Source organism: Eutrigla gurnardus, assembly GCF_963514095.1.
Source record: "Eutrigla gurnardus genome assembly, chromosome: 2".
NCBI classification, from domain to species: domain Eukaryota; kingdom Metazoa; phylum Chordata; class Actinopteri; order Perciformes; family Triglidae; genus Eutrigla; species Eutrigla gurnardus.
Window position 1 is genome coordinate 16230979 of NC_139916.1, and position 23702 is coordinate 16254680.

General features: G+C 41.8%; 2 protein-coding genes and 1 pseudogene across 4 annotated transcripts; all 3 read right to left on the reverse strand.

Moving 5' to 3' along the window:
• Positions 1-5569: 5569 nt before the first annotated feature.
• On the reverse strand, positions 5570-6757 carry LOC311027972 (twist-related protein 2 pseudogene; annotated as a pseudogene). Its single transcript has one exon. The product of its transcript is annotated as a twist-related protein 2 pseudogene (transcript).
• A 9520-nt stretch (positions 6758-16277) lies between these two features.
• Positions 16278-20008, reverse strand: LOC311027987 (heme transporter hrg1-A-like). Its single transcript, XM_084032228.1, has 3 exons — positions 19549-20008; positions 18303-18470; positions 16278-16421 (listed from the first exon to the last, which is right to left on the reverse strand). Exons 1-3 carry the CDS (start codon positions 19682-19684, stop codon positions 16285-16287), a joined length of 441 nt encoding a protein of 146 aa, XP_083888354.1. The 5' UTR covers positions 19685-20008; the 3' UTR covers positions 16278-16284.
• Positions 20009-20142: 134 nt separating this feature from the next.
• On the reverse strand, positions 20143-23702 carry LOC311027880 (uncharacterized protein). 2 transcript variants are annotated; one of them, XM_084032075.1, is made up of 4 exons: positions 23451-23702; positions 22664-23076; positions 21906-21952; positions 20143-21812 (listed from the first exon to the last, which is right to left on the reverse strand). In XM_084032075.1, exons 1-4 carry the CDS (start codon positions 23626-23628, stop codon positions 20843-20845), a joined length of 1608 nt encoding a protein of 535 aa, XP_083888201.1. In that variant the 5' UTR covers positions 23629-23702; the 3' UTR covers positions 20143-20842. The 2 variants fall into 2 exon arrangements, with proteins under 2 accessions (XP_083888201.1, XP_083888200.1); XM_084032074.1 differs by having other exon boundaries at positions 21906-21958.

The window sequence follows — 23702 nt, forward strand, 5'->3', positions numbered from 1 at the left end:
TTTCTTTTAAATGGCATTTGTTAACCTGGCATCACTTTAGTTGAGCAAATTCACCACAGCCTCCTCTCGTATCTGAATTCCGACACGCGATGCATTATTCCTTTGACTATCAACATTTTACACTCAATATGCAGCATCAAGAAAAGTTTTATTGTCCACAGGAGCCGACACTATAAAGATTATCAAAAGAAAATGCAAAACAATACATGATCAAACAGTATTTAGACTACTTATGATTTCAAATGAATCCTCTATATTTATGATTGGAATTACTTCACCATCACATCATCACCGGCGCATTTTTACAAGAAACGTTCTGCTTTGATTTCCTGCATTATTCAGTGATGCAAGTTTGCGAAGGTCTCTTAAAGCGGCAGGGGAAGAAAATGACAATGCAACCTTCTGCAATGCTCACTAATAGCAGAAATGGTGAAAATAAACAGAAGTGGAATAGTGGCTGAACTGCGTTCGATGGTTGAAGACATTTCTCCCATGGTTGTTTTTCATTTAAAGCCAAGTGTAATGCATGAGCTGAGTTAAAGTAATACAGTGTGCACACACCAAATTCACAAACAGATACACTTCTCCACATACACAGAAAGCTATCCAGTTACTACAGCACAACAAAATAGAAGATCTGCATCAGATTCCTCATGCTCCTCTTTTTCCCACAAGACGGGGTTTCTGAGAGCCAGAGCGATTAGCTTATTAGCATTTTAGCTGTAAACATTCATTGGCTGTGACCGCCCTCTAACCATCACTGTGCCATTATCCTTAGTCATCTTAAAGTCTGTCTGGCAGCGAGTCATCCGATGCAAGGAGTCGGATGGTCGATGGTTATCACCGTGTTACCCAAGGCACTCGAACCAGCAGCCATTTTGTTTCATTGTCAACGCAGGCCAGCTGTTTGTTTTTTTCCACTTGTTTTTTTTTTTTAAATCATTTAAAATGTTCAGTGCTTGACTGTCCGTGTCTCCTCGCTGGTGTTTCAGAAACAGAACTGTTCAAGTCGAGCTGCGAGAATACAGCTCAGTGTCATGAGTCGAGCACGTGTCCGGAGGAAGCGAAGGAATAAAAAAAAAGAAAAAAGAAATTGGGGGGTATTATCTGGTGAGGCAGGAACACATTTCTTCTTTGAGTGTAGAGAATTTTCCATTTGTCGCTTTTTTTTTCTGCAGAGATGAGAAACAGCGAGGAGTTAACATGAGAAGCAAGATAAGAAGTCATTTCATACGTGTGTGCGTCATTCTGGTTGGTGTAGAAAAGAAGTGAGCGTCTTTGAGATGTCGTGTCGAATGTGTGTACAAACAAACAAACACTTCTGTTTAGCGGGAAGTGGAAAAATCCCGACAGCTCTTTGACTTCTCCTCTCTTGTTTTAACAAGCAAACATTTCATCTGGAGTGCTCTCAGTTCACCCTAATTACAGTGTGCCTTTCCGGGCTTCAAGAAAGACACACAGGGGAAGAAGAAGAAGGAGTCAGTAAGAAAGAGTTAGGCGTATGTTTGTGGGTGTGAGCCCGTCTCAGGGTTTTCTTAATGCCGCGAATGTGTGAATGTGCAAATTGACAGACAAAAGCTTTTCTTTGTCGTATAATGCAGTGCAAAGCGACCTCTAATCTGCTGTACGTCTTAGCTTTTTAATTCTTTACAGAAACGCTACTTTTGAAGCTTCCAATCATTCATCTGTTTATATAATATTTAAAGTTACAATCCTTCAGATTTTCATGAAATCAAAGCCCAAGTTTAATGCAACTTAAAGTCTGCATTGTTTCTGCATTTAGTTGTTGCCTTTCTATAGCCTATTGTAGTTTTTATTGAGTGGCAGAGTCTGCCAGATCGCCCACCTAGATTCACAGAAAAGAATCATTTTTCATTTTGCACTTTTATTTTATTTTAAATTGCGCATAACCTTTTCTGTTTCAGCAAATTGTGCGAGTAAATGTTTGACAGATTCCGATGCATTTTGGACCCAAAATATGTGGCTTTTTGTTGTCTACGTGTCAAACTAGATGTCATTCCTCCATGTCTTTCTAACCCTGCAGCTGTGATACAAAATGCACAGGCACATATGCATACAGCAGTGAAATGCACACTCAATAACACACACTATCCCACCTGCGCTTGGCTCACACTCTCTAAAAATAAAGATGACTATCAGAAGCTGCAACCTCTGGATGAGACTTTTTTTTTTTTTTTTTTAAACGCAGATGAGCCGCAGAAGACTATACATCTGGTCCCAGATCAGTCCGAAGTGAAAGCCAGAGATTTAATATGCACAGCAGAGCATCCAGCAGCTGGTCAGTCTAAAATCTAAAACACACACACACACACACACGAATGCAGCAGAGCCAGGGGTTCCGGCAGAGGAAAGAGCAGTGACAGGCATTTTGATTATAGTATAAACAGAAGAGAGGGTATTGTTTTCTCCAACTCAAACAGAACAATACTTTCTTTCTGAAAGTTTCATCCTGTGCCAGACACCCACACGTCCTAAAATCACGCTCATCAAAATGTACAAAACGTTGCATGTTTGCGTGTGCGTGCATGCTTTAAAGTGTCAAGGAAAATAACAGTTTCTTCCTTCAGTGAAAATACAGACTAGTAGGGATACTTGTACTTTTCGTGAAGTATCCAGATGGCGAAAACCCAGGTTGGACCAAGGATCTACTTATTTTAGTAAATTAGTAAAAATCTGTATTGAGAGGAAACTTCTTAACTGCAATCAAATACAATGATATGAGTAACTGCCTTAAATCACTTCACATGGAACATTGTACACTTGATATATTGTTATTATATTGTCCATCTCCTATGTACTATCTAACATAGAGGATATGTGGATTAATTATTTTTAATATTTGGATGATATTATGGACATTCTGTGCGTATTCAGATATAAGTGTGACACTGACAGACATTATCGCATTCATACACACACTGTTATAAATTACACTACACACACACACACACACACACACTCATGCATGCAGACTCTGCCTTTGATACCGTTCAGACTCTTTCTAACCTCATCGTCTTTCCCAAACATAGACATTCAGGTCAGTTTCAGGCCTTGAATTTCTGGCACTTTTTGTGGCGGCCCCTGCAGAGCTGATGATAACAGGCAGAGCAGGCAAAGTGGTAGGTCATAACTACCGCGCTGCGTTCAAGGACACTCCGCTACCACGTGCAGGAGCCTTGGCATTCAATCCACAGCACTGAGTGGAGCCCTCGACGTCTGCTGCTGAGGCCACTGGAGGTTTAATAATAACACGGGGTGGAACACCTGCAGTGTGCACATGGCCGGCGGCTGCATGAGTGTGTGTGTGTGTGTGTGTGTGTGTCTGGACAGTGTAACGTATGCTATGTGTAGTAGAACCTGCAGTATTATTTGTGCTTCACTACAATAACTGTGAGAATGCTGTGCGAGCTTGTATTCATTTACATGTCTGTTTACTCTGACCTGCCATCTACCTGATGAAAAGGTGTGTATTTCTTAAAGAACAGTAACACAGACTGACTTCTACACCTTAACAAATTTGCCCTTTTTAATTTAAATGCTTATCTCGCATGTTGTTATTTTATTTTGAAGGTCTTTCTGGTTGCCTTTTCTTTCCAAAAACATGGAACTGTAAGTCTTAAAAGACTAAAACCAGAGGAAGGCATTGATAAAATCGCCAGAGCAACATCTGCAAGTATATTCCTGTTTACGAATCTGCAGATGTGTTCACATAAACACACAGAGACACAGGTAATTAAAGCTCACTACAAAAACACACACACACACACGCACACACACAGACCCTTGCACATGTACATGCGCTGACACACACAGGGCCGTGTGCCTGACCCTAACCCTGGTACACACACCTTCCTAATACCTCACAACTGTTTCCAATCTAAAGGTTCCTGCTTGTCTGGGCCCCGGCAGGGCCTGATTGCACGATACAAGATCCCTAGGAGAGAGGGCAAGGCTGCAGGGGAGAGAGAGAGAGAGGGAGAGAGAGAGAGAGAGAGAGAGAGAGAGAGAGAGAGAGAGAGAGAGAGAGAGAGAGAGAGAGAGAGAGATGTGCCTCCACTTATTTATCCTCACTCTCCCTTTTTTCCCTCCTTTCATGCTCTACCTGTGCAGCAATCTGGTGTCTGTTAAAACAGTTGAAAAAAAGCAGACCTTGTGTGAAGTCGATCCTACAGATTCTGGAGGAAAACATTTGTCTTAAATACATCAGAGGTCTGTCAAACACTGGAGAGTTTAGATTACGATGATGATAAGGTGCTGTTAGTTCAGTTTAGTCAATGAAGTGAAACAACCAAAGTGTTTAAAAATGCTTTTTTTGAAACTATACTCTACCTTTGATTTTGTTTTACGTCAATTGTTACTTTACTAATTACTAATAGTGTTATTTTGATGTTATTTATTATGGCCATGACATGAGGATTTCTTCCATTTTTATTTACTAATTTTTTGATACTTGATACTTTGATTTTAAAATATGTTTGTCATTTTGTATTCCAATCCTACATTAAAAACCTCTGTATTACATGTGTTAAGAGATCAGATCAGGTTTTGTTATCATTTCTGTTAATTTTTGAATGACTTTTGTAAAATAAATAACAGGTAATATCTATTGACACTGACATTTTGAGTTTGAGTTGCACCCAAACTGGAGGAATAATTTGCACAAACTGACAGAACAAACATTTGATTTGATGACTTACTTCATTATCTGAGCAAATATACATAACATTTTTTTTTATTTACAATTTTACAATTTACAATCAGTAAAATAGAGAAAAGAGAAAGAAGAAAATAGCTTCAGCAGTTTTAGAGATAATAAATCTCTATTTATATAACAACTGAAGAGAATTGATTCAGTCATTTTTAACTACATATAATATGTTACGTTTGAACTAAACATATATCCATTAAATCATCAGAATTAGATAAATAATTATTATTATAGTAAAACTGGCATGACTTTTTTCTAAATGTTATTATATACCTTATTTGTATATTTGCATACAAGAAACAGTTATTTCTTTCATTTACAAACATGAATGCAAAACTAATATGTAGGACCATAAGTCATTTTAATAGTTTACAATTCTACATATAAATAATGTTAGTTTATGTGTAGTTATAAATGTACGTTATAACTTCTTTAAATTCTTTAGTCTGAATACATCTGTGACCTGTATTTCCATAATATGTTGCACAATGATTTATAAATATAAATAATATAAAAGCTTAGAACCTTTGTTTTTTTTTCTTTGCTTATATTTGAACAGAATACTTAAAGCACAGATTTGTTTTTCTTAATTCCTGCCTCTGTGTTTTGTTTGTGAAGAGCGGCATTTCTTCTTCATTGTTATAAATAACGTACTGAAGCAATCATGAGACTATTTTGGATCATGGAAAGAAATATCAAGACACGTGCTGATGACATGATGCGTGTACACGTGTGCATGTTTGTATGATTTCTGTACGTGTTCATGCGGTTTGTGTAAGTGTGTGTGTGTGTGTGTGTGTGTGTGTGTGTGTGTGTGTGTGTGTTATATTTGGTCCATACCTGAGGGGCTGCGGTGGAGCATCTTGTTGCACTGCACTAAACTGTAGGACAGACAAGGGAGAGCAGTAGACGTGGAAACAAAGGAGGGAAACAGGGCGAACTGTGACAGGTTGGAGTCGCAAAGATCGCACTCCAGATGTTACACTGGTTTAGCAATGGAGTTGAACCATTATGGAGCAAAGAGATGGAGCAGGGATGTATGCAAAGGTCTGAGATGAATAAGTTAAGATCGGAGCAAAAGGGGAAGAATTTCAGAGGTTCAGGAAACGGGTGCAAACACAGACACAGGTGGTGGGGTGGAGGTGTGGACACAAAAGGTTTTGGAGAGAAGTTCGATGGGATCCTAGTGGCTGGCGGACATGGCCCAGGCCCCCTCCATCCTCCACACGGAGAAGGCGTAGCTCAGTCTTTCGTGGGCCAGGTAGTTGCAGCTGGCAAGCTTGGCGTCCATCTCATCGCTCTGCAGCACCTGGTAGAGGAAGTCGATGTAGCGTGAGGCCAGCTTCAGGATCTGGATCTTGCTCAGCTTATCTGAAGGTAGCGTGGGGATAATTTTGCGTAGGGAGGAGAAGGCGTCATTCAGGGACTGAGTGCGTTGGCGCTCCCGCACGTTGGCGATGACGCGCTGAGAGTGGAGGTCCTCGAAGGGCTGGTCCAGCCTGGGGCCCAGCGACGTGGGGGCCAACGACACCACCGTCGTGGGGCTTTTCTTCACCTTCTTGGGACCAGCCGGCAGCAGGCTGCTTGGGCTGCCGGTGCTGCTCTCCTCCGCCTGACTGAGGCTGTCCTTCTTGGGGTAAGGGGAGCGCTTTCGATTTCCCCCTTGCTGCTTCTTCGATCCTCTTTCCAGTTCCTCTTCGCTGGCCCCCAGACCTCCTTCGGGGGAGTTGGTGCAGGAGACCTCTTCTCTCATTGTACTGTCCACCAACAACCGTTCAGCCTCCACTGCAAAGACGCTGTGATGCTCTCCTCCCGTCGACAGCGGACCTCAACTTGACGATTTTGTGCAGCAACAAGTATTCTGTGTTGTCAAAGAAAGTTACGGCTTCAGAAGCTCCATCGGATTGGATGTCGAAGTGGCTGTACTGTTTCCTGGTTACCTTGCTAAATTTCTCACTTTCACATTCCCCTCTCAACCTGGCAGACAGAACAACAACAAACCATCTGACAGGCAGGTCCACCTCCGCCTCTTTTATACCCGAACGCTAACACAAGGCCTGCGGGCAGTTCTCTTTGGCTAAGCGAACTTCCAGAGGGCGTGGTCCGGCCTGAGCCAGGCAGAGAAGCAGGAAGCGGCGTTAGCTGGGCGGGTGATAGAGGAAGGGGGTAAGTGGACCTCTCAGCCAATAAGAAGTGTTGTGTCTAAGGTTGCAGGGATGTCTGAGGCTTTATGGATTCCAGATTTGGGGCCGGAGCGTCAGTCGGCATGCACCCCTTGTTTCTGCATTCTAGTTCATCAAATCATTATTAGGACAGAAATAAATCCAAACCTTTTATTTCTGACAGGCATCAGTGTAAAAGTTAAATTTTAAACTCATTAATTAGTTTTAAGTAAGTATTTTCTACGAACGTACATTCTGAACAGCTTTTATTGTACAACATCAATCATGTGCGTCGATGTAGTGCTAAAAGTTTTGTAGTTTTTTCCTTTAATTTGAGAACAAGTTTAATAACTAACGTTGGTCTGTTGGTGGTAGGACAACCTGACAATACAGAAAAAAAAAAGATCTGTTAAATACTGCAGAATAAAAACATTGAATTTATAGGTGAAACAATGCTTTGTGGTGTATGGTGTGTAGAATTTATTTTTATGAAGGCTGTTAACTCCTGCAAACCAAAAAAAAAAGTTTTTTTAAATAAATATTTTTGTAGCTCTTGGGGGGGGGGGGGGGGTGAGAGGATGTGCAAGTATGCATCTTGGAAATAATTGAATTTTTTGGGGACATACCACTGTTTCTGTACATTAAAAACCTCCAAAGGCATCTGTTATCAAACACCGAACCAGTGTTTGCTTTAGAACGGTGACGTCAGCTGCTGCTAGTCCTCTATGTTGGGAGTTGGAAGGGAGCACAGACAGGACCCTAAATAACCCCTGACCTCAGTGGCCCAGTGACCTCAGTCTGCAGAGGTGAGAGAGCACCTAATTGTGCTATCCATGGCCTCGGGGCCGGGCCGACACATGTTCCACCTCCACACCGCGAACCCATCTGGGTCTGCAGCCACTTAGAGGCGTTTTCTACACGTCGGCCGTCATGACACAGCACACGGGTCTTCTTGAGAAAAATGACGAGACGTTGGCTCAGGCTCATCGTAATGACTAAATGCGTAAATCTACCCCCGGATCCAGACCTGTTTCCCAACATTGTGTCCGTTTGGACTTTTCATGCGTCACAAACATGAGTGACTCACGAGCGGCTCGCTGCAGAGAAATTCTTGTGCAAAGTCTTCCACCGGTCCGAGCTGCAGAAACGTTGTACTTTTTGATGACAGCATACTTAATGGTAGCCTTTACGTTTCAACACCTCCAAACACTTAAAAAAAAGAGTTATTGCCTCTTTGATGTCTCCAAAACAAATGTATGCCACGGTCCAGTGATGTTAGGTGATGACGCATGAGACATGACATTCAGACACTTGTATTATTTACTAACAAAGGTTTCCTGGGTTGTAACTAAACCAAACACTCGTTTGCGTTCCCGACACGCTAATTGACGGCTTCTAGCCGACAATTTCGGTGTGATTGCCGTGGTATTTGAAGGGCCGTGTGTGCGGAGAGCAGCTCAGAAGATTTTTGATGAGCCTCGTGATTGCACTGGTTTACATTTCATTCGTTGGGACGTTGAGCGGAAAGTAGCTCGATCCCAGTTGGGTTCAATCAACTTGGAAGAAGAAGAAGAAGAAGAAGAAGAAGAAGAAGAAGAAGAAGAAGAAAAAAAAAAGCCCTCATCTGGCCATCAAAGCAAAGGCTATGGACAGAGACAGTGAATTATATGAGGTTGTATTTACATAACAGGCCAAGTCAACTCCAGAGATTAACTGGTATTAGAGTTCGGGGCTTATTGGGAGCTCTGGTGGAGACAGCAGAGGGACAGGAAAGTCATTGTTACCGGGGCTAATCTCGGGAGCTGCCGCTTACCTTTAGCGAAAACGTGGCTCCGTGCCACCATCATGGAAAAAATGAGCTAACGAAACCAGTAGGCCAACAGGAATGTCGTGGCACATAGAAGAACAGAAAGGGAGAGAGAGAGGAGAGAGAGAGAATGGGAGAAGAATAAGAAAAGGGGAGAAGAAAAGGAGAAGAAAGGAGACGGAGAAGGGGGAAAAAAGTGAGGCTGTCCAAACAGAACCAGATGCAGGAGTGTGGAGGCTTGTTTGATCTCTGTCCTCATAGGCTGATTGATGTTGCACATTTCATTTCCTTGTCAGAGTCTTGACATAATGTTTCACTAAACACTCAGGCCGTGCTCTCGTCTTCGTTTTATTTCCACAGGGGTCGTAATTAACCCTTTCTGGAGCTGAAAATAGATTATACACATATCAATATATATATATCGGGGTACATTGGCTTACACAAGCACGCACATACACACATGCACGCACACACAGGGGGGCTTGGATATCAAAGAAGGCCGATGTATTGTCTGTTTCTGTCTCTACAACATATGGTTTGGTAAGGATTGAAATACTGCACTGAGGAGCGGCCATGTTGAAACTTTTGAAGTTCTCGGGGGGGAAAGAAGAAAAAAACGGTTTCTTTAAGTTTGCAGTCCAGTCAATTCAATTACCGTCACACGGCAAAGGGTTGAAGCGCCGCAGTGACGTGCTCAGCTGGTAGGAGCACGGTGGTGTGACCAATCATAAATGATGTGTTTGGAAATACACGCTGGCTTGACAAAAGGAACTAATCATTAAATTCCTCCTCACCTTCACCCCGGGAGTTTCTTCACCCTCCTGGCTGCCGTTATTGATGTTTGCACACAGCGCACTACACCCTCCTCCACCCCATACCCACCCGTCCATGGCTCCATCCCTCCCGAGGAGCCTATAGTGGCACAAAGGCAGACATCTGGGACCCATTTCCCCCCTGGAGAAGCCCTTCCTGTGGGGTATCCACTTAGAGGGGTTCGGGAGGAGCGAGGTGGGGGGATGAAGGGGTGAAGGTGCATAGTATGTGGGGGGATGGTGGTGATGGGACTGGGTTTAGTGGAGGGGGTGGCAAGAAGTGTGGATGATAATGCAAACTGCGTAGGGCTCAAAGTTTGACAAACACCCGACACGGAATTTTCACCTCAAGAGTTCGATGAGAAGATTGAAATCACCCTCAAACGAGAGCGTGTCATCGATCTTCTCATCAGACTCTCAGCAAGAAAGCCACAAGTGCATTTGCCAGAATGTCAGACCTACTCCATTATTTCACATGACAAATCCAGTTCATAAATAGATTATATAGCCTACAAAGTGGAGTGGAGCACATGTTAATAGAGATTATAACTAATTGATACTGAACTACAAAATGAAGAATTCCTGAAAAGCAATTTTCTCAGTCAGCTTCCTCTGAGTGGCGTGACATGTTTTTGACAAAGTTGGAGGTTTTTCCACATGAGAGATTTCTGTCTGCGGTGTGATCTGGAATTATATGGAGAAAGGTGTTTTACATCTGTGTACTATTCACAGTATTTGAATCAAAATATGACAGTTGAAGGGCAGTTTGCTCACGTTGCCAGGCCTGTCAATCAAACCTGATCAAACCACACCCACACAAACCTTATAAATAATCTATTATGCATGTTAAACTCTGAATAAATAATATGGATTGTTTTTTTGACTGTTGCTTATTCAGTCATTAATATTTAATGTTGAGAAATATGTTTGAATTGTATAAAAAGTCATTTTTTTAATGGAATCTGCATTTCCATCACAACATCCATCCCCTGATGAAGATTTGACTGAAAGCCCCAGCACAGCAACTAACTGGACCTTGAGTTGAGAAACCTTTAACATAAGTGATTTTCCCAAATATAAAAGTTGCAATCCTACATTAAAAACACTTCCTTCCCGTTCTGCGTGCAAGCCTGTATTATTCTTGTTTAGCTGTGGCTTATCTTCTCGTATTAGATCGTAATTTATCGTAATATTTAGCGCTCAAGCTTCCTTCAAATGTCCCTGCTTTCATGTGTAATTTAGCCAATATCCTGCTCTGGCTCTGATTACAGTGTTTAAGTGCTGGGGTTCGTCCATGGCACATTGCAAACAGTCTCAGCGGAGCTCATAGCTGGATACAGCATGCTGGGCTGGTGAACGCTGAGCAGCAGGTTATGCTGGATAAAGCCTTGTGTGGCTTATTCTGGGACATCCATGGAAGAAGCAGTAATAGCAATGTGCAGACACACATGTCAGTACCACTCTTATAAGGCTTAATAAAGGGCTTTGAAAGCTTCATAAATCACATTTATATTCCATCCAGTAATCCATTAAAAAGAAAACAAATTTTGGTCATCATGCTGTAAATTAAGGGAATCATTAATGAAAACCTTTTCCCAAAAAGTCAGATGTTCAATTAGTCACAATCTGGCAACCCATAACATTTCTACAAAGTATTAGTAAGTTATTAATTAAGTGTAAATAAAGCCATTAGTTGAAGCCTAAAGGATGCCTGATTGAAAATGTGATAATCACGTTTCTTTATGGTGTTTGTCCGTGTTTGATGTGCTAGATGTGTGTGCATGCATGTGTAAATTTGCTTGAATGTTGCGTCACACGTTTCCATATGTGCACACAGCGGGTCATATGATCTCTGTGTGCATGCAATAATCTGACACATGGTCTACCCCAAAAAAGAAAAACAGCTGGACAGTAACTTCTATGTGTATAAAAGGAAAATCAAAAAAAAATTGCTGTATGACGAACTGAAGAAGAAGAAGAAGAAGAAGAAGAAGAAGAAGAAGAAGAAGAAGAAGAAGAAGAAGAAGAAGAAGAAGAAGAAGAAGAAGAAGAAGAAGAAGAAACCCACACTGCTTATTTCAGTAAATAACGCTGACTGATGAGTTGAGCGGAAACGGGGTGACATGATTGAGTACTTTAAATAGAAAATCAGCACATGAAAGTAATTTTCCCTGCTGAGTCAGCTATTCAGATTCAATGTTTTAGGTTTGTTTTCTTTGTAAACACCAATAAGACTGTTGGCGTTGGTGAGTCAGCAGATCGGACCTGACCATGTGGCCGCTGTTTCAGTGTGAACCCATGAGCTTATCAAGCCACATGACTGCTGCTTGCAGGAGCACCTGAAACACTGACAGCACACTAAAGGACACAGTATTCACACCAGTGGAATAAGAGATGATGGGAAAGGAAAACCACGCAGGTAAATGGTAAATCTGCTGCTTTAAATCTGAGCATCTTCATGTATTGAGGGCAATGAAACACCTTTTAGGCTCCTTCTTCGAAAAAACCAGAGCAAACCTAGCCCACAAGTGAATTTCAACATATGTCTTCAGATGAGGAGATCGCAGGGAGTCAAATATCGCCGTCTCCCATCTCACACTTCAAATACCGGTTACTGGAAGCAGTGTCAACCTGGGATCTGCTGGATTAGGCACTATCACGCATCCACTCCTGTCAAACTCACAGTGAAGCACTGTGTGCAAGGTAGAGAGGAATGCATGCGTTTCTACAACAGAGCTATTGCATTAGGAACATCAACAGGGCCGGCTTCAAAGGGGCGCGCCTTCACATTGAATCAATCCCCACTTCCATTAGATTAGATGAATTCACCAAAAAAAGTTACATTGCGCGAACGTTTCTTTATGGTTTCCCAAATCCCTCGCTCTGGTTCTGGTTCCCCCTGTGAAGCCACTTCAAACGGCCTCTGCCATGGCAGATCCCTTTGTGCTCTAAAACAGCAAATATGTGTCTCTCTAAAATGTTTCAGATGCGAGCTCACAGTGGTCCCAGAGGCACGGACAGCATTGTGCACAGAAAAACCAGGGACAGAGGGGATAAAAAACCCCACTGCTGGGTGTTAAGGTAGGGCATGTGCTGTTAACGGGCAGGTCTGCAGGGGGATTTTGGACGAGTGATGAGAGAGGATGACGCAGATAACACCGAGACAGAGAAAGGAGAGTCAGCAGCAGAGATGGTGGGAGAAATCCTGACGCAGTAAATCAGCGTGATAATAAGGAGAGATGGGGGGGGGGGGGGGCTGCAAAAGGTCGGGAGGCATATGTTTCAGTTTGTAAATAAAACAGTAAATTGCGATGGATATTGCGTAAATATCTGTGGGCTTTGTACCTCGCCTTTGCGGAAGTTCCTCGGAAATCATTCTGGGACTGCCTTCTTAAAATGCCAAAGCGGCTTCTTAATGTCAGAGAGGCCATCTGGTTCTCGACCAATTCAAGATGTTTGCTTTTCATTTAGACTTTTTCTTCCTGACGTGTCTTTTTTTAGATCAAATGCTTCATTGTGTCATTAATACAAATGTTCATAATTTCCCAACGCAACTGTTAGCCAGCGTGCATCACGGACATCAGTAGAAGCCGTGAATCCCTGTTCAGCCTGTACTGCTGGTGGAAAGTAACTGGGTACTTTTACTCGAGTACAATTTTGAAGCACTTGTGCTTGTATTTCCATTACTTTTGACCCTCTACCCCACAACATCTCTTATAGGGACATGTTTCTTGAGAAAATACAGTTACTGGTTACTTTGAAGATCATTTTACATACAAAACATCAGATAAACCTAGAAAATATGATGCGTTTAAACGACTCAGAAAAGTAGATCAAATTAGCTCCATGACGGCAACATGAACATGCTGCTTCTGTATAATCTAATAAGATAATATATTCTGCCTCTTAATAACTACTTTAAATACAGTATTTGCTATTTGTTTACTTTTCATGAAGAGAACAGTGCGATATTGTCACGGAACACTTATTCATCATTGAAAAATGATGGCCCGTGTCAGTTCTGTAATTGTCATGATTATTTATGCAACAATATGTAAGGAGTACTTTAATGTTGCAGTTATTCAGGATATTATAGGCTTATTTTAACTGCATCATAAACTGATATTTATCTATAACAATGCATCATGTCTAAAAATCCCAAAGTAAGTTTTGTATATAAAATATGAATCTGAAACGTGTAACAACATCTGTCAAACAAATGTAGTGGAGCAAAAAGTTCAACTTTTCCTCTGAGATGTTGTAGAAGTATAAAGTACGGTAAAATAGAAATACTTAGATAAACACAAATCTGTCCTTGAGTACAGTTATAAGTATAGATACAACTACTTGATGTGTGAGCGAGTGCACGGAAACAGGTGACGGCGGATGCTCATAAAGATGCAGTGCATTACTGTCCTTTTCTGATGATCATCTGCAGTAAAGGTGCGCATGTGCTTAAAAACAACGGAATCATTTCCCCTATAGGTTGTTTGCTATAGATGTTGATTCAGCTGCTGTTCCTCCGAAGCATCTAATTATACAGGATGTTTAGGATATAGTTGTGTTATTTAAATGTATAAACTTTTGTTTCCAGTCTCACCGCACTTCTGCCAGACTGCCAGTCAACACTTGAGACAACTTCCTTCCTTGATTTGGGTAGAAAGGAGTCCCATAATTGAATAAAACAAGACCCCTCCCTCTCTTTACATACCACACAAACACACACACACACACACACACACACACACACACACACACGTTTTACAGGCTGGTGTATAAACTTAATAGGACGCATTTGGTTCCAAAGCCCCCAGCTTGCTCAGTGGAAAGTGAGCCGGATTGTTTTTCAGTTTCTTAATGTTGAAGTTTATAATGGCCAGATAAAAAAAATGTTGCCATGGTGATTTAACCACAACATCGCAATTACCTTGATGCAATGAGACTCTGGGGGCTTACAAACAAACCAGTGTAATGCAATTAAGATATAAGTACCACCAAAAATGTCCTTTAAAACACAGAGGAAGGATGCAGGAAAGCAACAAAGAGGGTGAAATAATGATAGTGGCTGCTTAAGGATCAAAGTTACTGATACTGCTTGTAAATAATGAAACACTGTGCCAGGGTCACTTTCCTTTACACTTCGAAAGGAGTTTTTATTTAACAGCTGCAGGGTTCAAGAGACACATTTTCTCCACCAGCTATTATCCAGTAAATTAATAACTTAACGAGTTCTAATGCACCAAACACTGATATAGCGCTGTAATATTTAAGTCACATATTTTTCACATCAACTTCAAAGTCCTCCTATATCAGGTGGCCGCCTTAACAAAATCATACACTAAAAATGCTCTGCACCCCACCCCCCAAAACTTCCCTTTGAGGGGCAAAATAAAAATGTGGATGGATGGAATAATTGCCTGACTTCAAAGTGCAGCTTATTGACCTGCATTCACTGTTGCGATTGCAATGCTGTAGGGTGTTTTTTTTTTTTCATCATAAATGTGGCTCTGGTGGGTGGGTGGGGGGAAATGGTTCATTCCTCTCAGGGCGCAAATCCCACTCTAATGCCCAACACTGACCCTTGTGACCCGGTCTTAGGAGGAAGAAGGATATGTAGCGCGTTCTAATCAGAAAGTGTAAAAAGAAAAAGAAAAAAGAGGAACAGTTGTTATCCACACCGATGCACAGGGGATGTCAAAAACATTTTATTAACATAAGTCTCAGATACACGCGGATACAAACACACACTCGCACGTTCAGTCAAGTGATTCATGTGGATACTTGATACCATTCTTCATTTCTAACAAGTACAGAGATAAACTGAATACAGCCAAAATAATCTCATTAAGCAACAATAAAAAGGTCAAAAATGGTTCCGATGAAGACAACAACATTCATGCCCGTTGGCGGTGTCACTACTGTCCAGGTGTAGAGCCACAAATGAGGGCCCTGTTTGTACCACTGATAAAAAATAATACAAAAATCATTCTTTACATTAAAAATGCCCCTGCGTGGTTCACAAATACATCAAACCAGGACATGTGGTGCTTATTACAATGACGCATTCATGTCGATGCTGCAGGATTTTGGGTGACCTGCCCTCTGCAAACCCCAGACACACTGGGTTAACGCGGCGCTTGGAAGTATGTTCAACATGGGACCGCTGCGTTGTGACGTGCAGATTTCATTCATTTGACTGCTGCGTGTGCAACGTGTGCAAGTCTTCATAATTCATTCAACGCTAACGCTGTAAGTTGGGATGACAAGCGCACATACTGTACATGGTGTTCAACTGTTGGAAAGATGGCACCCTCTAGTGACTACAGCATGAAACTGCAACTGATTATTACCACTGAAGAGTCGTTGTAGACGGACCCGGTAATTCCCTTCACTGAGTCATACAAAACATGACCATATTTTGGATAATTTTGTTATGAGGAAATTGTGCAGATGCATGACTAAGCAGGGTGCAGAGGAAGTGAAAATCTATCAAGGGTCATATAAAATATAGGGCTGGTTTTATCGCTGAAGCAGCCAAGTCAGCAAAAAGTCACATAATAAAAAAGGAGGAGGAGGAGGAGGAGGAGGTTTGGGCTGAGAAGGCAAGGGTGTAACCAGGATCAGGGTGCTCATACATACAAAGTATTTCACCTTTTCCTCTGACTCCTCTTAAAATGTCCTCCATCACCTTTGGGCTCTTGGGCTCGGAAGCCAGCAATGCGCTTGTAGGCTACTCCAAAGTCTGTGTAGTCACTGCAGGATGTTCAAGTGCCCTTAAAAGTCACTGAGGATGCTGATGTCCGCAAACTCTTTGCGGTAGCGGTGAGCGGACAAGGCGAGCAGGAAGGACCACTTGAGGCTCATGAAGCTCCACACACAGGACAGGTAGAGACTCTGGGGGTTGGTCAGGGCTGTGGGAGGGAGAGACAGACCATGGTCACTAATCTGCAGCTTGAACAGCCGCCACGATTCTGCAAAGGCCCACCACAAGAAAACATGGCTGCAGGGATCTGCTCCTATTCAGCCACAAGAGCATCAGAGAGGTCGGCCTCCGATGTTGGGTGATAAGACCTGGGCCCACTTGAATAGACTTTTACAAATAACACTTAAGAAAGCTTTAAAGATCCAACTTAGCAAAATAAAAGTTCCTCCTCGAAAGTGACAAATAAGAGGCATTTATAACACGACTTAATCTAATTGTAAAGTGAGACAGTGACAGCCTCTACATTAATTTAAACCATTTATTAAATAGAGGGCTAACACTATTTCTGAACTACACACATTATTATTCACTGCAACTAAGGATATGTTGGACTTGTCTCAGAAGGTGGGGGTCAAATCTGTTACCATAGGATCGTACTCTTTACAAACTTAGGACACCTCTAGAGCACTCCTGTGTCCATATTAGCAGTTTGAGTTGAGCAACCCGTTTTTGACTTAACATTGTGTCGACTGTGTTTTAACTGTGACATCAAACGTATTAGAAGTGACGGACACTGATATGAAGTATTGATAACTTTGTGTATCGTTTAGCAGCCACGACCGGCTAAATTATAGGACATAAAGTCACTACAATTAGGGGGAAAAAACTGCTTAATTGAGGCTCATGGGCCAGATCGTTGTTGGACGACCTCTACGGAGCCACCGGGGTGTTACTGTGCTGTTACCGGGACGTCGGACCAGCTGTGGCGGCCAACGTTGTGTGTTCAGTGCACACAAACGTCATCGTTCATTTGTGTGCAACTTTTCGTTTCAATTTAAAAAGGAAAAGAGACTAAATTTACCAAATAGTTTCAGCGAAGAAAAAACATTGTTGGTTTGAGTGATGAAGAATGTAAATTAGGTGAATTTTTTCACCAGTTTTCACTTGTCTGTGAAGCAAAACAAGTGCATATGGCTCTTCTGGTGTTATTACGCAAAGGTAAGGCAGAAAGCATGCAGTGTTCCTGAGCCCTGCTGCTGGTGACAGAGACGTGGAACCTCAATACAGCATGTCACATGTTAAATCAAACACAAGTCACAAATCTCCAAGAGCAATACATCTTCTTCAGCTGCACGCATTAAAGCAGAGACATGGCTCCTGCTGCTGCATTAACGAAGGCTCATGCGTTGGAAGAAGCAGATCTCTTAAGGAGGGAAAAGGAGACAGAGATAGCAGCTTCCACTGTGGCCTATGACAGTAACCGTTTTTCAGATGGACAGAATGATCAACCCTCATGGCAGGAGGTCTCTTCACTCATTGAAAAGCATATCATATTATTAATCCGTATGATATAAATCTCAACAAGACATACGTCCATAAGGTGACAAAGTCAGAAGTCCTTCAAACCTTGTCGTGGCAATAATCAAACATCGGGAGATCGCTTAGGTTTGCTGCAATCTCATCTCTCCTTGTTCAAATGCAAACCTCACAGGGTAGATTCATAAAGAAAAAAAATTGCAAGAAAACTCACAGTAAAAGGGGGCGTTTGTATTATCTTGAGCAGTTTACAAGGGGTCAGCCATGGGATTTCATACGCAGCTTCCTAATATTGTTCTAGAGAGAGGTTGTGCTACTGCCAAACAACTGCTGCAGGAGCAGTTTAGAGAACAGCAAACAACATTCAATCTTTTGTATTTGATCTTTTCTCTGTTGAAAATCACCCGTATTTGTTGTGGAAGTTAGTCATGTGTGATGACAAACAGCAGCTGGTCTGATTAAACCATACCAGAGGACACAAAACACATATTTGTTGACGGACAGTGCACACACCGAATTATGTAATACAGGAAAGCAGTGTAGAACAACTTACACTCCTTGTTGCCGATGGCAATCGACAGGAAAATGATGAAGGCCAGGACTGCCAACAGGGAGAAGAAGACCCCGATGAATAAGAAGAACTTGAGGCCCTTCAGCCAGGTCCTCCAGTAGTCCTTCAGGTACATGACATGAGTGATCAGGGTCCAAAGTGCCAGCACACCTGAGGGACAAAGACAGACTTGCTTTCAGAAGGCTAAACCACTTTTTAGACAGAACACTGTTTTAAGAACAAATTGATACCACGAGACCCATGAGGGGTGACTGTGCAACTTCAGGAAAACCATGACACAGCATGTTCCCAATTGCGGAGCTAATGAATCACACTTCTTTCTTCTTGTTCTCATTTTTATTTTTGTTATTTTTTACACAGCGCTACCAGAGAGCCAAGCAGTAACAACCCTCACGGAGTCTGACCGTGTGGACAGAAGGAACTGAACTGATCTGACACAGTTCATCCTGTGAACTGACGAGAGGTTATAAATGTGGACTTGGAAACCTCCACATTGGCTCAAAGGTCAGATCCAACACACTTCAACACTTCACATATACCATTGCATAACTGCATAAAGCTTGCAAACATCAGTTTTACACAATTGTGTGCCTTACAATCTGAGCAAACAGTGGTTTCTGTCGACTTAAGCCCGATACAAAAGTAAACTTGGAAAACCTGAGATTAATGATGAACAAAAAGCTGCGTGAAAGGTGGTAAAAATGAACACCGTTCAAAAATGAAAAACACTAGAACATGCTTTGAAAAATTGTAAATTATGACTAAGTACAGCCAATTTATGTGGGACATGCAAAACACTGATTCTGTCCTTTAAATATTTCTATTGTAACATTATATAACCCATAAAAAACTAATATCCCACTCATTTGTAACATGTGACCCATCTTTTGAGATTTCTACAGTTTTATAAAAGTTCTAATGTTTTAATTGCCATCAATAACAGGTCTGTTGGTGTATGGGGATCAGTGGCCCCTTGTTAACATGACAAGCTGAAACCTGTCCAGAATCTGCAGCAGGATATAATGCCCTCATATTAAAAACAATAATAATTTGACTTGTTCGACATCTCTGCCCTTCAAAAACAAGTTTCCCCCTGTGATCTCTACCTGGAGGGTCGCTTTGCAATCATTAGGTTTACTAACCGCACAATAAACGCATGTAAAGGACACCTGTGGATTACTAGAACACCCGCTAGGAAGAACTTGTTGCAGACAAACGCAGTGTTTACCTGACAGTCCTCCCATGGCTGCAGTCCACGGCTGCTTGAACGCGATGTTCCACACCAGGAAAGCAGAAAAACCCATGAGCATACCGACAGATGCATAACCAATACTGATGTATGTTTTATTAAAAGCCATTTTCATTTAAAAAAAATAGAGAGAAAAATACATAAAACAAGGTGTTAGGAAAGCAGGGACCCAAGGTCGACTTGACGAGAACAGAGTGTGCGGCTCTCTGAGAGATGCGAGCTGGTAATTTCAAAACGACTGCATCCGGTTAATCTGCAAACGGGCCGAAGTGGACATGTGACAAATTGTGACTACTGCTGACTAATGATTGTCTATCGCACACGCGCGCGCTGGGTGGATGTGAAACATGACAAAGCGTTTCCAATGACAATTGTATTAAAAAAAAAAAAAAAAAAAAAAAAGTTCTTCGGTCTACATAGTGAGTGAGTGAACATCGCGCCCCCTACAGGAGCGGAGGACCAGCCCTTATGTTTTGACATTGGGTTTACATTGTTTGGGTGCTGTATGTTACAATTAACAATATAAATGATTGACAAATAAACCAAAAGTAATATTAAACCTTATTAAACCTTTTTTATTATTAAAAAAAACAATCATAAGAAAAGTATTGTAGCGGTCTCACTTGAAAAGGTGGACTTACACATCTGTCATGGAATACAGAAATTACCAGAATATACTGGGGAACAACTGCAACCATTTTGATAATCAACCATGTACATCATTTTAGGAAAATACCAAATGCATTCCCACATCCCAGCTTCTCAAATGTGTGTTTTTGCTGGTTTTCTTAAGTCTTGTCTGATACGCAACTGAATAACGTCAGACATAATCAATGTCAGCTCTGGGAAATTGAGGTAGACACATTGAAACATTTTCTTAGTTTGAAAAAAGAATCAAGTAAATTATCCACAGATTAATCACACAACAAGAATCTTTAGCGTAGATGCAGCCCAATGACAGGACCCCTTTGGAGAGTAGTAAGAGGGGTAAACATAGCAACTAAACTTCAGTTCTGAATTGTATACAGGACCTGCCTCAACAGTCCTTTCAAAGTAAAAGAAAATACAAAAATCTAAATATATGCTTGGCTAATAAACATACTTCAATTAAAAAAAATAAAGTGACGGAACATTACCAAAAACAAACCTCCTGAAACAAATGGAGAACATGAGTGAATGGGTAAAAACATTCAAGCAGTAGCATTGTTGAAACTCAACCTACAGAAAGTTGTGTATAGCAGCAGTGTGACAATGCTCAAGCTGTGACATCTGGTCAAAACAGACATGGCAGGTAGTAAAAGAAAAAGAAATCATCCAACTTCTCCTTCATGGCCTTGATCAAAGGCTTGTCCCGGTAGATGCGCTGAACCAGTATGTCTTCCTGGGACAACACCAACAGATCACACCAGTCGGTGCCCGTCACCATCATCTCTGCTTGGATGTCCCAGTGATGCGAGTGCGTGCGCTTCAGTGCCAAGACTCCATCCTTCCAGGACAGAAACTTGCACTCTGTGAAGCTACGCAACCTGATGCACACGACGTGCACCAGCCCGAAACTGGGCGTTTCCTTGGGGTCGTACACCAACCCGTCGGGCATCACCCCCAGCCAAGGAGATATCGGACTGACAACCAAGCCACAGGGGTACCAGTTGACACACAAATGCTTACAGTATTCACGAAGTGTTTCGGCCTTCGTTTCCACTTCCATCTCTGCCATCTTGGACAATCCTTTCTGCATCTTGAATATCAGGTGCTCCGCATTGCTCCTTCCTGGTACAAACTTGCAGATCTCCTTGAAATGACTGGTCAAGCGCAGTTTACGCAGCTCATTTGCAGACTCCCGTACGGACTCCTCGTGACCACGTGTGGACTGCTCCAGATAGCGTGCTGCCGACCAGGTGATCTTCATGACGTCAATATGTTCCTGCTCCTCGGCACTGAGGGTAGGGAGAATCGACCTTCGCCTCAATACGTGGCAAGACAGGGGAAGCTGCGGCTGAGAGGGTGCATTGGCACAAGTCTTGTAATCCTGACCTGATGGCACGGGGCGGTTATATGACTGTGGGCAACCTTTGGGGACTTTACCAAATGCACAGTCCACCAATTCCACATTTTCTGTGAGTCCCATTTTAATTATCAGAGGCTTCTTGTCCTCTGGGAAATCCTTGTAGGCTTCAGTGAGCCTCGACAAAAAGGACTGGCCGTCAGATGGGGTGGGAATGCCAGTTTGGTTGGGCACCATCCTGCATTAAAACAGGTGAATATAATTTACTATATGATAAATACAAATATAATCATTATAAAAGTATAGTCATTCAGAGTCTGGCCATTCTTACCTTGGTAATTCTAGCATGGTTTTCTGCAGGGATGTATTTGGCGTCTTCTGTTTCTACCAATTAAAAGAGAAACTGATTATTTCAGGCATCAACTGTTAAAAATAAACCTAGCTTGCAATGTGAACAAAACATTCTACCACAGTCCTGAAGGGCATCAAGGTGTTATTCCCAGTTATTATTTTCAGGGATATTTCCAAACTAGAATATATCAATTTTGTTTTGGCAGTCTCATTTGATCAAGTAAGAGTTTGGTTAGTTTATGCTGAAAAATGAAACCAGGGAAGAGTTTGAGAAGAAAACCTCAAGTTACACTGAATAAGTAAATCAGGTTTAAGTGAGCCAGAACAGGGAAATCTGGATTGCTTAGTTTGAGAACTGCTTATGTGCAAATTTCAGACTTATTGACAAGATTTAATTGTGTGGTTTAAGATTTGTCTGCTGAGGCTATTATCAATTAAACCTTGAAATGAGAGCATATGTGACTTTCTTGTAACATGTAATTTCAGCTGCCAGTTGATCCATGAACACTGTTGATCCTGGAACAACTATGATGGTTCACATAGTAACCTGATCAGAAAGTTGCACATTAGAAACCCATCTAGGACTACTTGGTTTTCTTTTGTAATTTTCCTGGACTTGGCTGGAAAATACTGATTTGGGAAACGGTTGAACAGTTAAAATTTCTCAAGCCTGTCAGTCAGATTTATTCATCAAATGCCTTTAATCTGTGAGGTTCTAAGGCATCAAAAGAAACTTACCATTGAGCTTTTCCTTGATTTTTTGCCACACGTTTCAGGTATCAGACTTTGACTTGTGCTTTCCTCGCTCCTGGATACCTGTGGACAATCTGTGAATGCTTCGTCGTATGATGCGGAAACGTCCTCGCCTTCATCAGCTGTGAAGGTGCCTGAGAAGTTGCCTTTGACCTCAACCACTTGAATGTGGAATGAATCAGTAATGCTGGTTTCTTCATTGTCTGGATCATTTTTCACACAGTCTGTGGTAATACAGCAGTCCTCTTCCTTCAGGCCGTGTTGTTCTGATCCTGTACTTATGCCACATTCAGTTTGCTCTTCTTTGGGTTTTTTAGGCAAAGGCTCAGATATTTCTTGGTCCACCATAATGTTCAGCTCTCTGACATCTGTGGTCGCTCCATTGTATTGGTTATCATCTATAGTGGGGAGAAAAGGAAACACACCAATACTAAGTATATACACACCTTTTAGTTCACTTTGGGTGTAAAAACTATATAACTTGGAAGTTGGAATTCTTTATGCACCAAAAACGTGAGATTAACCGGTTAGAAAGGTATTTAAGCAGACTAGAATTGGGCGGACTGGTGTGGATGCATTGCTCAAGCTACTCTCACGCTACAAAACACAACGTGTAAATATTAGTCACATTGTTTAACGTTACGTATCGATAGTTAAGGTATCAAGACGGCTAATTTCCAGGCTGCTGCAGACATTTCACATAGCTGCTAGCTTAAACAATTCAAGTTGAGCTGTAAGCTTGTAGACGAAGTATGTATTAAAAGTGACGAACCTATCCTCGGTAACTTTATCTCGGGGTTTAGCACCATGTGTAGCGCATTCCTCAGGTGTTTGTTTTCCTCGTAATACGACTCAACAATAGTTTCAATTTCTCCAAATATATCCATCGCCACTGTCGTAAACCGTTCAGTCAAAAAGCTCCGTAGATGATGCAGTTTGGCGTTCGACATCTTGAAAAATAATGTCAAATAAAAAATATTCAGAGTTTGACTTAATGCCGTTGACGACTGCGACTAACGCGCGC